General features: G+C 50.4%; 1 protein-coding gene across 1 annotated transcript in view; it reads right to left on the bottom strand.

The window, feature by feature from the left end:
* Positions 1-1,196: 1,196 nt before the first annotated feature.
* LOC144768080 (C3a anaphylatoxin chemotactic receptor-like) overlaps positions 1,197-13,659 on the bottom strand; it is a 50,366-nt gene continuing 37,903 nt past the window's right edge. Inside the window, exon 3 of the mRNA XM_078651466.1 lies at positions 1,197-4,325. Within this exon, the coding sequence (XP_078507592.1) occupies positions 2,793-4,316 (1,524 nt within the window). The 5' untranslated portion in view covers positions 4,317-4,325 and the 3' untranslated portion in view covers positions 1,197-2,792. The remainder of the gene's footprint in view (positions 4,326-13,659) is intronic.

The raw sequence follows: 13,659 nt of genomic DNA, 5'->3' as shown, positions 1-13,659 counted from the left end.
TGTATACCAGGGTACATTGAATGCTTCTAGCAATGGTATTAATTTTCTAAGGTCAGAATTTCATACAAAAAGTTTTCCTGTATTCTGGCTTTGTTTGTACTCCCCATTAATCAATCCATGAAAAGTGAATCACACTAGTCACAAACTTTGTAGGTATTGAACAACCCCCTCTGGCCAGCAATGTAGGTCACAACTTTATTACTTCTCCCTTGTACACGGTCCAAACACATGTGGCTTTGCAAAATGACATAAATTTGTGTCTCCAAAATGCTCTTCTAGTTTGTTGAAAGTAGCTAAAACATATAATCTTTTTCTCCAACCCCATCTACAGACTCCCATATACCTTAATACCAAAATTATGTAGAAGAATGTGTTACTTGTTACGTGACTGTTGTGAGGTCGTGGATTCTAGGATGGTAGATAGTGGAGAGACTGGGTTCTTGGGGGCCAGATAAAGACCTATTATAGTGTCTGTTTTAAACTCCTGTCGGTTCTGAGGTCTGGAGGGACCAGGCCCACTCAAAGACGTGTGGAGTGTGCTGTTTTTTTATTGATGCCCTATAACAGTCTACAATGCACTCTTTAAGGAGATGTTTGTATTATACATTTGTATTATGATCATGTTTTGTAATTGAAGAGAAAAAGATTGAAGCTGACAGCTAGCCGTGGGGTTAACATGGTGCTCCATAACATTAGAGGAACTGTGTCCAGGGCCACGTTGATGTCCCCAGTGGATAGTTTGTAAAAGACTGAGTGCTGGTGCCCAATGCTCTGCTCAGGAGCCTGTGGCCAGTGCAATCATTGTCGTTGCACCAGATATCAAGGCTGGATAGTTTGGAATCCAATTCATGCCTCTTAAATCCATCACCAGACACCCCCTGTCACTTTATGCCACTCTTACATGTTCTTGTTTTCTCCTCATTCTTTCACTTTTGTGTGTTTTTTTTATCCTTACTTGCTCGGGGTCACAGTATGATTAGAAAGAATAAGTGCTGGTCCCCAAAAAAGACTGCTGGTGGACCGACCAGCAACCACCGCCTCAAATTTAGCACTGGGCATCACCTCGATGTCCAACAGTGTACTTTAAACTTAGTTTTTTATGAAGAAATTTTTAAATATTATAGGTAGTGTTTTGATGAAGTTCAGACAACTAATGGGAGGGGTCTGTTGTAAATAGAAGTTCTTTGAGCCAGGTGTTTAAAACAGGATAATTTTATTGAGCTTAGTTCCAGGTTAAGTTCATCAGGATAAGATAGATGGAAATGTAAACCCCACCAGAAGCGATCTCCCTGTCGCTCAGCCTGCATCCATCAGCTGACACTCCACACACAAACCAGGCACCAAACATTCCATGATGTCACCAGGCATTCTACCACTCACACTATCTGAGCAACAGGGAAGTCCCAGCCAGGGAAAAGAGAGACACAAGTCAATTATAACAGGATCATTTATAGTTTTATGGTTGTGGGTCATCCATCAAAAAGTGGCAGACTCAATGTGCACCAATTGTGCGCTTTGACCCCCACCACCCTGAATTAGAGATCAATGAACCACTCGCTTTCATCTGGCTGAGCCTCTGCTTGCTGCACTGGTGGTGGACGTGCCTTTGGTCAAAGACTTCTGACAGCCCATTTGCCACAGTCCTGAGGGTCAGTGACATGCGATTGAGCACTGAAATTAGGGAGGTCCTTCTGACATACATTTTTCCTGTTTGAGACCATAGGGAAAGTCATACAGGGAAACCCCCAACACATTATGATTACTTAAAACACATCAATGCCATTAATTTATTATTTTTCAATAACAAGCTGATGCTTTAGAAGTTTGATATTGATAACAGAAAGCACTGACAAACCAGCACACCAAACATGGTACCCGCTTAGAAAAGTATCTGTGGCTTCAGGGCAGTTAGAGCAATGCCACTGAGGGCAGAGACATACTCACCTAGTGGGCATGGATCTATAAATCTGACAGGCAGTCTTCACTAGGAGAATGGCCCGACGAGTCACCCACCAGACTCTAAATGAACTCCTTTACATTTTGCAAAAAAATTAAAGTCTTGTTCATTTTCTCTCTGTGCTGCAAAACACATTTTTCCAAAATCCCATTTGATTTGGGGATATTTGCATCCATCTTGGCTTAGTACTGAAATGCAATTCACTTAGGTGGATTTTTAAATCACTGAGATGAAAAAGGAATATGCATAGTGGACCAGCATCAGTCGTGATGTGAAATCCCATCTCCCATCAACCTTAGATCAATAGGAATTTGATACATTGCTTTATTACTTATTGCTTTAGTGTAAATTTAAATCAGAAAAAAGGACACAGACAGTAACAACCCTACTTCATGCTCAAATCAACCAGAAATGTCTTAGTCTGCTTCTCTTTTGAATGCAAGTTTTTTCAGAGGTGCAAATGATTGACATTTTCAAGCTAACAAAAGTTCTCCATTTCTCCACGTTTGACAGAAATGTATTGCCTATTATTGTACACTACTTTGCATTTGGTCTGGTAATAATAGCCTTTGAGTTTTAGTGCAGGTAGCCAGTAGAAGTAGATTTTTTCCTATATACATTTTTATTAAAATTGCCTGTATATTTAGGTAAGAACAAAAAAGAATAACATCATAACATTGCTGCTGGCTTAAGTCATTTGTAGTTGAATCTTAAATTGCATCTCCTATGATCTGTTGGAGACCATTGTGTGATATCTACCCACCTTTCCCCAAGAGAGCCAATTTTGTAATGCATAAAAGTGTTTGAAGAAGTCATCAATCTGCAAATTGTTCTCCTATACTGATGTTATTTTCAGATTTCCATCAGTAGAGTTTCTACTCCTTGTAGGCGCTGTGGAGCGGGTGATCTCCTCACTGAATGCACTCTCGAAAACAGCACGCACAGACTTGCGAAGCTTCTCCTTGAAATCTTGCCCACTGAAGACATACAGCACCGGATTAATACAGCTGTTAGTGTAGGCAAGACACTGGGACAGGGAATCCAAGAAAACCAGTGTTGGGCTATTGTAGTAGAGCAGGAAGACCCCGATGATATGGTAGGGAGCCCAGCAGACAAAAAAGGCACTCACAATAATGAAGACTACCCTCAACATTTTGGCACCTGACTTTGAAAAATGAGCACCCTTTACTCTCTGGAGTATGAATGCATAGCAGACTATAATTATGGTTAAGGGGATGGCAAAGCCAAAAATCAGGCGAGTGAAGGTGATGACAGTGAGGGGTACTGGTGTGGCCATGTCTTCGTACAGACCATAGTTTACGTCCTCCCATTCTGAGTCGTAATCAGGATGGACGGTTGGCTGCAGAGTGAAGTCTACAGCAGACATCCCACCCGGAGTTCTGCTGGAGTCAAAACTCACAAATGACTTGCGTGTTTTTGGTCGATGAGTCGTTGCTGAGCTAATTTTGTCACCGGATTGTTGTATTTGTGTAACTTTATCCAATGAACTTTGATTAAGAATGTCTTGGAAAGTGATTGCCAATGGTCTAGATATTGGGACTTTAGCATGAGCCACAGGACTTTCAACATTATTTGTAAGAGCAGTTTCAATTAAAGAATTGAAACCAGAAGTAGCCCCCGGTTTTTCTTTTGGGGCTGCAGTAGTATGGGTTATAATGTCCAGCGGAGTGAGATTTCTAATGTCCTCTGCGGTAGGCATCTGTTCTGTGGATATTGTTAAATGATCCAGCGGAGACACTTCAGTAGTAGTAGTGAATTCTTCTAAATAATCATAATCAAAATAAGGGTTAAAATCTGAACCATAATTGTAACCACAAACTATTTTTCCCTCGTAAGTGGTAAATTTTTCTCTGTAGATAAATACAGGTACGCACATGAGAAAAGCAAGGAACCAGATGCCGAGGCACAACCCAGAGGCCATTCCCACAGTCCGATGATTTTGAGACCACACTGGCTTGATCACCAGCAAGCACCGATCCAGGCTAATGGCTACGAGGATGAAGACGCTGGCAAACATGTTGAAGATGATGACGGAGGGGAGAAACTTACAGAGGATGTTCCCATAGTGCCAGTGTCCATGCAGGGCTACCTGGGCAATAGAGAATGGCAGGGAGAGGCAGCACAGAAAGTCTGCGACTGCCAAGTTCAGGAACCAGGTGGTGTTCACTGTGCGTTTCATCTTCAGACCAGTGACCCATATGACTATGGCATTCCCAGGAAGGCCAAGGAGAAATGTGAGGCTGAGCATTGCCATGGTGATCATGGATCCTGGAGTGAAGCTTGGTGCCACATCTTCAGTCTCATGGTAGTCACTGTCATTATTCCACAAGGAAGACATCTTTGCCGGCTGAAACAGAAGATCACAATTCATATTGAAATATGGGATAATGTAGGACACTGCCGGCAATGCAAGTATCATTAATTTATCCCTCCAATATATATCCACTTACTGCTACACATATATATTTAATAATGTTGAGAGTTATAACACGAACATGACCCTCGGGTTTTAAAGCTCTTTACATAATAAACAATTTATCCACTCTTAGATTAATGTACTGTGTAGTTATCGATGAGTTACAAGTTGCGTGGTTAATGGAATACACACATTATAATATATACACTGTAGTATACATTGTTAGATGTATAACTGACATAAACAATCTATCCCCCCTTAGTGTATTTGCACCATGGTCTGGTAGGTTACCACAGTGTTGGTTACAAGTAAAATATTTTTCTAATCTGTATATATATATTGGACAAAGACTTTATAATAACATACCTCTGCCATCCCTTCTCCACTCTTTACTACATATGCCACCTTTCTGCATAATCTTTCACTCAATCACTGAGCGATCCAACTTCCTCATTTAACACAATGACATCTCTATTCTACCATAAGTTGCACTGTTCCATCGTCACCCTGTTTCTGCCTCTCCTTGCCTTCCGTCCCAAAGCCCGTTCAATACCAAAGCATTTATGAGTTGCCTTACTTTGTATTGACCACACTCATTTAGAACAGACATATGTTTTGCCCTCTGATTTGTAGTCAGGATCTAGCAGGAGGAGCGTGTATAGGTCAACATAATTCATAGACAAGGCTTTCGAACTAAGGAGCCACATGAGGATTCACTAGGATTGTACTGATACAGCTGTGAAGGAAAAATACTTCCAAAAAGTGAGTAAGGAAAAACTAAGTGACTTCTTCGAAGAAAAAGTGGAATTATGTGGTACAACTAGCTGCCAGATATGTTAGATTAGGTTTTTATAAGAGGGTTCACTTTAGATCAGTTGTGTGTGAATTGGATAACCTGAAAAAAGCATGGGCCCTAGATTTCTGGATTACACCCTGGCTTCAGGTTTGAATCGAAATGCAATCTGCCTTCTCTTCATTCAAACTTCCCGAGACGCTAAGCTGATAAGTATTGTCACCATGATAAAAACATCTAACTTGCCCCTGCCAAAACTCCTGCCTTCGTGTTCTCCTTTCTGTTATACTACACATTCTATTCGGGAGATGTATCCAGCCCTCTGTAAGATACCATCATCTTCCCTCAAAAAACAAGTGAATCCTAGATATGGCAAGACAGCTCCAAGACTACTATGAACTGAATCACTCACTCTGGGACTTTCAGTTTGGAATTAGAACTTCAGAGGGTTCTGAATCAGCTCTAGCCATTGTGAGACAAGCACCTCGTTACCTAGAAGAAGCAGTGTAGTCTTAAAGATTTTGGGGGTCCCGGGAAAAACATATTTTAGGGGCCCCTGTTTGAGGAAACTTTGTATTTATTAGTCATTTTCTGCTAAATCAAGTTTCATGATGGCAAACAATAACGAAAAATGTATGTTAGGTTGAGATAGAAAAACAGACAGAGGTGAGATAGAGAGAGAGAAAGAGAAAGTGCACTTTCCACAGGGCCCCGTGGAAGGTGGGGGATCTGGGCATTGCCCACTTTGCCCATGTCTTAAAACATCTTTGGGAAGAAGTTAAGAAAACAGCCCTTACACTCCTCATCCGGTCTGTGAAACCACAAAATATCTGTAGAAAGATTGCAACAGTGGGTGGGTGTAGCTCGGTCCACTCTGTCATGGGTTCTTTCCAACCTCTGCCAAAAAAAGCGGTATCCAGTCAGGTGAGTCTTTTGTGTGTTAGAAGCCTGTGACTGTCCCCTAGGATCATCCCAGTCTCCCTATCTTGTCTGTTATTTAAGATCTATATTCATTCTGTGGCTCCTTACTCCCATATATATTAGGTGGACTTCCAAATGTATGCAGATGACATGCAAATTCACTCTTAGCTTGGTAACCAACCAAATAATACCAAAAACACAGCCTCATGCTTGGACCATACACACTAGTTGATGAACAGTGTGAAAAACGTAATCCCAGTATTGGGAGAAATGGAGCCCGTTCTGCTACCTTTGTCCTGGCCTTCAAGCTCTAGGAATCCTTCATAAAGCTTGGAACCTGGAAGATTTTTTTTTTTTTGATCAAATATATTTTTATTGAGTTCCACAAAGCGATATCTTACATACAACATATGAAGAAACCAAAGGCTACACAGTGGCACCCGTCCCCCCCACTGCTGAGTACCCCACTGTGTGTCCAGGAAGTGAGGCGAGTCCGGGCGCCCGAGTATGTTCGCTTAGTGGGGGACACGCCCCCCAGTGACCACCAGAACTCTTTTCCACCAACCTCCCAAAAGGCCCACCCCCCAACCTACCCCAACAGTGCCCGACCCCCTCCAACAACCCCCTACCCCCCCAACCTCCCCCCTCCCGCCCGGTGTGTTCCTTGTAGCGCGTAAAGGTAGATGTTCGGGGTACAGGTTAGACTTTGTGCTCCACTCAAGCCGTATCCTCCCTAAACCCTTCCGCCAGTTTCAGGACTCTGAGATATCTAGGACATGTAAGCTCCGTAAATTCTTGGGAAAGTAGAGAGGTGAGCGGCTGCCAGGTTTCTCTGAAAGTTTGGGATGACTGAGTGAGCGAGGCCTGTATCCTCTCCATCCCCATGATGTACCATAACCTGTGTAACCACCCCGTGTGTGTGGGCTGCCTAGTGGACCCCCATAGCGACAGAATATGCTGAGTTGCCGCCCCCATTGCCAATCCCATCTGTTTACCCCGCATGGACTTGAGTGGGAACGTCAGGCTGTTCGGCAGGCCAAGGACAGCATAAGCCGGGAATCGCGGAATGTCGGTGTCAAAGTGAGTGTCTATGTCCTTAAGTACTGCCTCCCAATATTCCTGTACCGCGGTGCATTCCCACAGAATGTGTAGCATGGTCCCCGTGTGCCCGCAACCTCTCCAACATTTAGGGTCTCTGCTCGGGTTTCCCTGGTGTAGGCGTTCAGGGGTCAGGTGCCAGTAATAGGCGATCTTGACCGCCGCCTCCCTGCTGGCGGTATTCCTGGCCGTGTGGTGAGCTCGGTAGTATACTTCCCGCCATTCTTTTGCAGAAAGAGTGCGTCCCAGTTCCCTCTCCCAGCGCCTCTGCCCAGCAGATTTCTCCGTAGAGGGGGGTGGGGACAACATCAGATATAAGTCAGTGATGGACCTTGTGTCCGACGTTTTGGTCACGATCCATCTCTCATAGGGGGTGAGGGGGCGGCCAGCCAAAGGTGCCACGTCAGTGTGCATCAGCCAGTGTCTGAGCTGGAAGTACTGGTAGCGGAGTGGCTTATCCAGTGTGTAGTTCGCTATCACTGCGTCCCAGGTCATAAAGCCCTCCGTGTCGAATAGGTGGCCTGCAGAGCGGCATTCGGATTGTCGCCATTGAGGGAACGAGCTTGGGGATCTGCCCGGGGGGAACGCCGGATTGTCCAGCAGAGGCGTCATGGGGGAGGGAAAGGTCGTCAGGCCTCTCGAAACCGCGGTTGCATCCCACACCTGCAAAAGAGTCCTGGTGATGGGGGATCTCTTGAGGTACGGTGGTCTGTCCGGCCGCGCCAGGAAGGGAACCCTCCAGAGGGGCATGCCCGCCATGGCCCTGTCCTGGAACAACCAATGCTTCTCCGAAGTCGGTCGGGACCACTCCAGAAGGAATCTAAGCTGGGCCGCTTGGAAGTAACGCCTCAGGTCTGGGACCCCCAAGCCCCCCTCCGCCGTCGTCCTTGTGGCCAGGTCTCGCCGCAGCCTGGATCTTTTATTCGCCCAAACATAATGGTGCAGGGTGTCCTGCAGCTTCTTCAGCATCCCCAATGGGGGAGTGACGGGGATGGTCTGAAATACGTAGAGGATCTTGGGCAGCAGGGACATTTTTATGGCCGCCACCCTACCCAGCCACGAAAGCGGCTGTTGCTTCCACCTCGCAATGTCTCCCTGAACGCGCGACAGCAGCTTGGTGTAGTTAAGGTCGACCGTTTGGACTGTCGCCGGAGTCAAGTCTATCCCCAGGTACTGCACGGTGGTGCTGACCTCAAGCCCCCCCACCTGCAGCGATGCCCTGTTAGCTGGTCGGGTATTGCTACCCAGTGGCAGGACGACGGACTTCTGGACGTTCATTTTGAAGCCCGACACTGCTCCGAACGCGGTCATTTCCGACAGGAAGGCTGGCAAAGAGACCCGCGGGTTATCTACCGCCACCAGAATGTCGTCCGCGTAGAGGCTTATGGTTTGCTCCACTCCCCCGAACTTGATCCCGGCTATGGCCTTATTGTCGCGGACACGCTGGGCAAACGGTTCGATATAAAGGGCGAATAGGAGCGGCGAGAGGGGGCACCCCTGTCGCGTGCCTCTCTGGATGTTGAACGGCTTAGAGCTGACCCCGTTGACTTTGATGGTCGCCTTCGGGGATGTGTAGCATCCCGCCACCCATGAGCGGAAGCGTGGACCCACGCCGAACTTAACAAGCGTCTGTTCCAGGAACCTCCAGTCTACCCTGTCGAACGCCTTCTCGGCGTCTACCGAGAGCAGTGCTGCGTCCGAGGCGTTGGCGTGGGCTTTATCTATGACATGCATAATGCGCTTTGTATTATCTGCGCACTGCCGGGAGGGGACGAAGCCCGCTTGGTCAGGGTCGACAACGCCAGGAAGACATGGACCCAGTCGGGAGGCCAGAATGCCCGTGAAGAGCTTAAGGTCCACGTTGAGGAGCGAAATCGGCCTGTACGCAGCGCAGCACGAGGGGTCCTTACCGGGCTTCGGAAGGACTATGACTTCCGCCTCCAACATCTCCCTCGGGATTGAGCCCTGGCCCTCAAACGAGTTGAACAGCTTCGTGAGGACCGGTGCCAGGAGGGGGCAAAAGGTTTTGTAAAAGCCCGCGGAAAAGCCGTCCGGGCCCGGAGCTTTCAAGGGTTTGAGACGGGCGATGGCCGCTATGACTTCCTCCAGGCGGAAAGGGGCGTCTAACGCAGCGGAGTTCTCGTCGTTAAGAGCAGTGACCTCCATAGTCTCCAGGTAGGTCCTCCCCGCCTCCTCCCTCACAGTCCGATCGGCGGCATACAGCTGCTCATAAAAGGTTCGAAACGCCTCCGCTATGCTGTCATCCTCCCGGACCTCACCCCCACCGTCTCCGCGTATCACAGGGATCTGGGAGCGGACGGTTTTGGCCTTAAGTTTGCTAGCCAGCAAGCGGCCTGTCTTGTCTCCCCCTACGTAGTACGTGTGGCGGAGGCGGAGCGCCGCGTATTCTGCCCTGTCCAGGTCCAAACTCGCCAGTTGTGCCCTGACCGCCTTCAGCTTGCGCCAAATCCGGGGGGCTCCCGTCCGGCTGTGAACCCGCTCTAGTTCTAGCACCTGCGTCTCCAGGTCACGTCTCCGATCTTTCCGCTCCCTATTTTCTGCCGCGGCGATTGCCATGATTTCGCCCCTTATGACCGCCTTAAGCGCCCCCCACAATGTCGCCTGGGTTACCTCTCCCGTGTCATTGTGAGCCAAGTAGGTGGTAATGCTTTGGGACAGTTGCTGCACCACTCCCTCGCGGGAAAGTATACTTTCCCTGAGTCGCCACCTGCCCCTACGAGGAGGAATATGAGGGACAGTCAGCTGAAGGATCACCGCGTCGTGGTCCGAGAGTGCCGCTGGTGTAATGTCGATGTCCTGAACCAAGGGGAGTACGTCCGCTGAACCCAGGAAGTGGTCTATTCTAGCATATGTGTGGTGCACATGAGAATAAAAGGTGTATCCCGGGGCAGTAAGATGTTTGTCCCGCCAAATGTCAATCAGCCCCCTGTCCCCTAACCACCGCTTCCCGGCCGCCGACAACGCTCCGGTATCTCCAAATCTCTTCCCAGACCTATCCTTCTCGTTATCCATGACGAGGTTCAAGTCCCCTCCCACCAGCACCAGCCTCTTATCACCCGAAAGCGCTTCAGACAGCGCACCTTTCAAGAAGACCTCCTGTTTGGTGTTGGGTGCATAAATGGAGCCTAACGTGAAGGAAGAAGTACCTATGTGTATCGTGTGTGCTAGGAGCCTGCCCCTGATTTCCGCCACCTTGCCCCTGACTCGCCCTTTGAAGTGTCTGGCCACTAGTATTGCTACGCCCGCCTTCTTCTCGTTGGTCGCGGAATAGAATTGGTGGGGGAAGGCCCTTGCTTTCATACGGTGCCAATCTTTCGCCAACAGATGCGTTTCCTGCAACAGACATATTTCGGCCCCAGAACGCTCAAGGAAGGAGATGACTGCCCTCCTTTTGATGGGGTTATTGAGTCCCTTAACATTAAGAGAGAGGATAGTTATGCTGTCAGCAGCCATGCGGGTGCGTGCGTCCCGTCTGCCGCGGCACCGACCCCCATCCAGCCCAACCCCAGGTACCAATTGCTAAACCATAGTGAACACACCGAGCTCCCCCCCCTCCACCCTCCCAAGCCCCAACTCCCCCCCGAACATTCCCCCCAACCCCTCCCCCCCCAACTGGTGAACATAGTTCCAGGCCAATCATGAGACAGTCTAGGCCTGTGGTAGATGAGTCAGTGAGTGGGTGTGTGGCAGTGGCGGCTCATGGCCCCCCGACCCCCCCCACCAGGAGCCAAAACTTAGCTGATGACGACCTTCACCAGAATCAACTCAAGGGGCTGCGCCGGTGTCTTTCGATACTTCGTGGATTGCGGCGACCTGTTCCAGGGCCACCGTGTCCGGGTCGGGCTTGAGAGGTTTCTTCCACTGCCTGTCTCGACGCACTGTCTGCCATCCGTCCCTCGACGTCCCAGGGGAGCCCGACGTGGCTCTGGAGGTCTGTCGGTCCGCCAAGTCATCCTGGGGCGGGTCCTCAAGGGGGATGCCCAACACTTCACACGTGTCTCGCAGGGAACGCAGCTGGTGGAGGACGCCATTCCACTTAAAGACCAGGCGAAAAGGGTGTCCCCAGGAATACGTGACCCCCTCCTTACGCAGGAAGGTTGTGGCAACCCTAAATGCCCTCCGCTTTTGTAAGGTGGTCGCAGCCAGGTCCTGAAAGAGTTCCACATTGTGGTCTTGGAAGCGGAGGGGTTGCTTGTGACGAGCCTCCCTCAGGATGCGCTCCTTCAAAGGGTAGTCCGGCAGAAAGGCCAGTATGTCCGGCGGGGGGCCCTGGGACCGGCGGGCCGGGCCCACTCGGTGGGCTCTGTCGATACGAACCACAAAGTCATCTTCTTCCCCCAGCACCATTCGGAAGAGCGCTTGCAGGTACCCCGCCACGTCTTCCCCCTCCGCCTTGAGCGGCACATTCCGGACTCGAATGTTATTCCGCCTGGAGCGGTTCTCCAGGTCCTCCGTATGGGTCTGGAGGTCCAGTTGCTGGTCGTGAAGGCGGACGATCTCCTGCCGAAGGAGTTCAATTTCCTCGCTTCTGGCCTGGCCCGAGAGCTCATTGGCCGCTACTCTCTCCCCCAGGTCGTCGACGTCCCGTCGGAGTTCCTTATACTCCCCTGTCATTTCCTGTCGGAAGGTTTGAATATCGTCTTTCAGGGAGGCGAAGAGGGTTTCCATAAATGCCTTGGTCGCCGGCGTCTCGCCTTCTGGGAGATCTTTCCCCTTGCGCTGGCTTGTCCGGGCTTTTGTCGGTCTTGGGGGGTCCCTTTACCAGCATCTCCGAGATGTTGCGGTTCCCCTTGCGGTTCGACATGGCAAACCCAGCTGTTGGCCCCAGCCCAGTCGGGGCTCCAGGTGCTTCCACAAGGTGTCGCAAAGTGCTCCGGCCGTAATTAGGGAAGGCCGATAACGTGACCCCAGGGCCTCACTCCAAGGCCTCAATGCTGCCGCTCCTCCTCGCACTTGGGTCAGATCCTGGCGCCCGTGTGGCACCACTCTCCTACTCCCCGGGCCTGCCGCCTCCACGGGCTGTCCCAGATGTGTAGCTGTGCCTCAGCCTTGTGCCATGTAAGTCTCTGGGGGTCACCTGTAATCGCTCCCCGGCCGCCCCCTGAGCGCCGCTCACCTCCTTCTCGCGGACTCCGGGTCCCACCTCTGCCGGATGCCTATAGGCTCCACCGGGCCACAACACAGCAGGGCCGCGTTCCCTCCACTGGGCCCACTCCGGGGCCTCGCGTAGCTCCAAAGGCCGGCGGGCCCGGCACCGCCCTGTCCGCTGTCCGATGCTGCCGGACTGTGTCCGCTGTGCTACGCGGGATCCCGTCCCGCCTCCTGGCAGCAGCGCGTGTCTCCTCTACACTCGGCGGCAGCCAAGCGTCCCCGGTCCTCGGCTCACACTTCCGCCAGGCCCACGCCGGGGCCTCGCGTTGCTCCGGGGGCCGGCGGGCCCGGCGCCGCGTAGTCCCCCTCCGGTCCGCCTGAGCCTCCGTCTGTAGGCGTCGGCGTTGCTCTCGGGTCTCCGGAGCCGCTGCAGGGGTCCCCGACTCCCCCTCACTCGAGCCACAGAAGGTGCCGGGGGTCTCCCGGGGCCGCCCGGCACTAGCGCCCTGGTCACCGCCGCTCGCGCCGGCCTGCCGCAGGCCGGCCTCTCCGTTCCCGGCGCTCTATGGCAGCCTCGAGCCTCGCCACCGGCTCCTCGTTGGCAGGGCCTCTCCCGGACTCTGTCCGCTGGTAATGGCCGGCTCGGTGAGGGCGAAGGTCCGCAAGGTTCCCTGGCGGGGGATCAGGCCTGGGGAGCCTCCGCGAGACACGTCTTACCGAGCCGCCATCGTAGCCACGCCCCGGAAGATTTTTTTTAACCAAAAATGTTGTTTGCCCATTTTGGTGTACTTCTAAAAAAACCTTACATCACGCAGACGATCATCTAGTGGAGCTGAAAAGAACCTTTTTCATGGCACACACAGAGCTTCTGAATGATCATCATTTAGATGATGATTCAGTAGCTCCGTTTCATTCAGTCACTTACCTGAGGATGCTGTCAATCACTCATTCACCAAAATGAAAAAACGCAATTTTAAAACTACTAAACTGGCTAGATCCTTCAGAAAATCTACTGAACCTTTTAGTAGTATACATCAACAAGATAGTGTACCAGCATCATCATACTCAAAAGTTAAGACCCAAGACAGTCCCTTATGAAAATGGGTGACCTCAAAGGGAGAAGTTGAATAATTTCGAGACTATCTGGCTCAGGACAGGCTCCTGCGCTCATCAATGGTCAAAGCTTTTCTCCCTCTCAAATTGCTACTAGTGTTACGGTGCACCCATCAAAAGATGTTTCGCTTATTGAGGACTCTCCCATTGTTTGTCCAGCTGATTTTAGTCAACCTGTAAAGGAGGTCTCTATGTCTGTGAGCGGCGCTTTAGCAGTAAATACAGCCA

Source organism: Lissotriton helveticus, chromosome 7 (assembly GCF_964261635.1).
Source record: "Lissotriton helveticus chromosome 7, aLisHel1.1, whole genome shotgun sequence".
Classification (NCBI taxonomy): domain Eukaryota; kingdom Metazoa; phylum Chordata; class Amphibia; order Caudata; family Salamandridae; genus Lissotriton; species Lissotriton helveticus.
The sequence above is the reverse complement of the archived record's forward strand: the minus strand, read 5'-3'. Positions and strand labels throughout refer to the sequence as shown.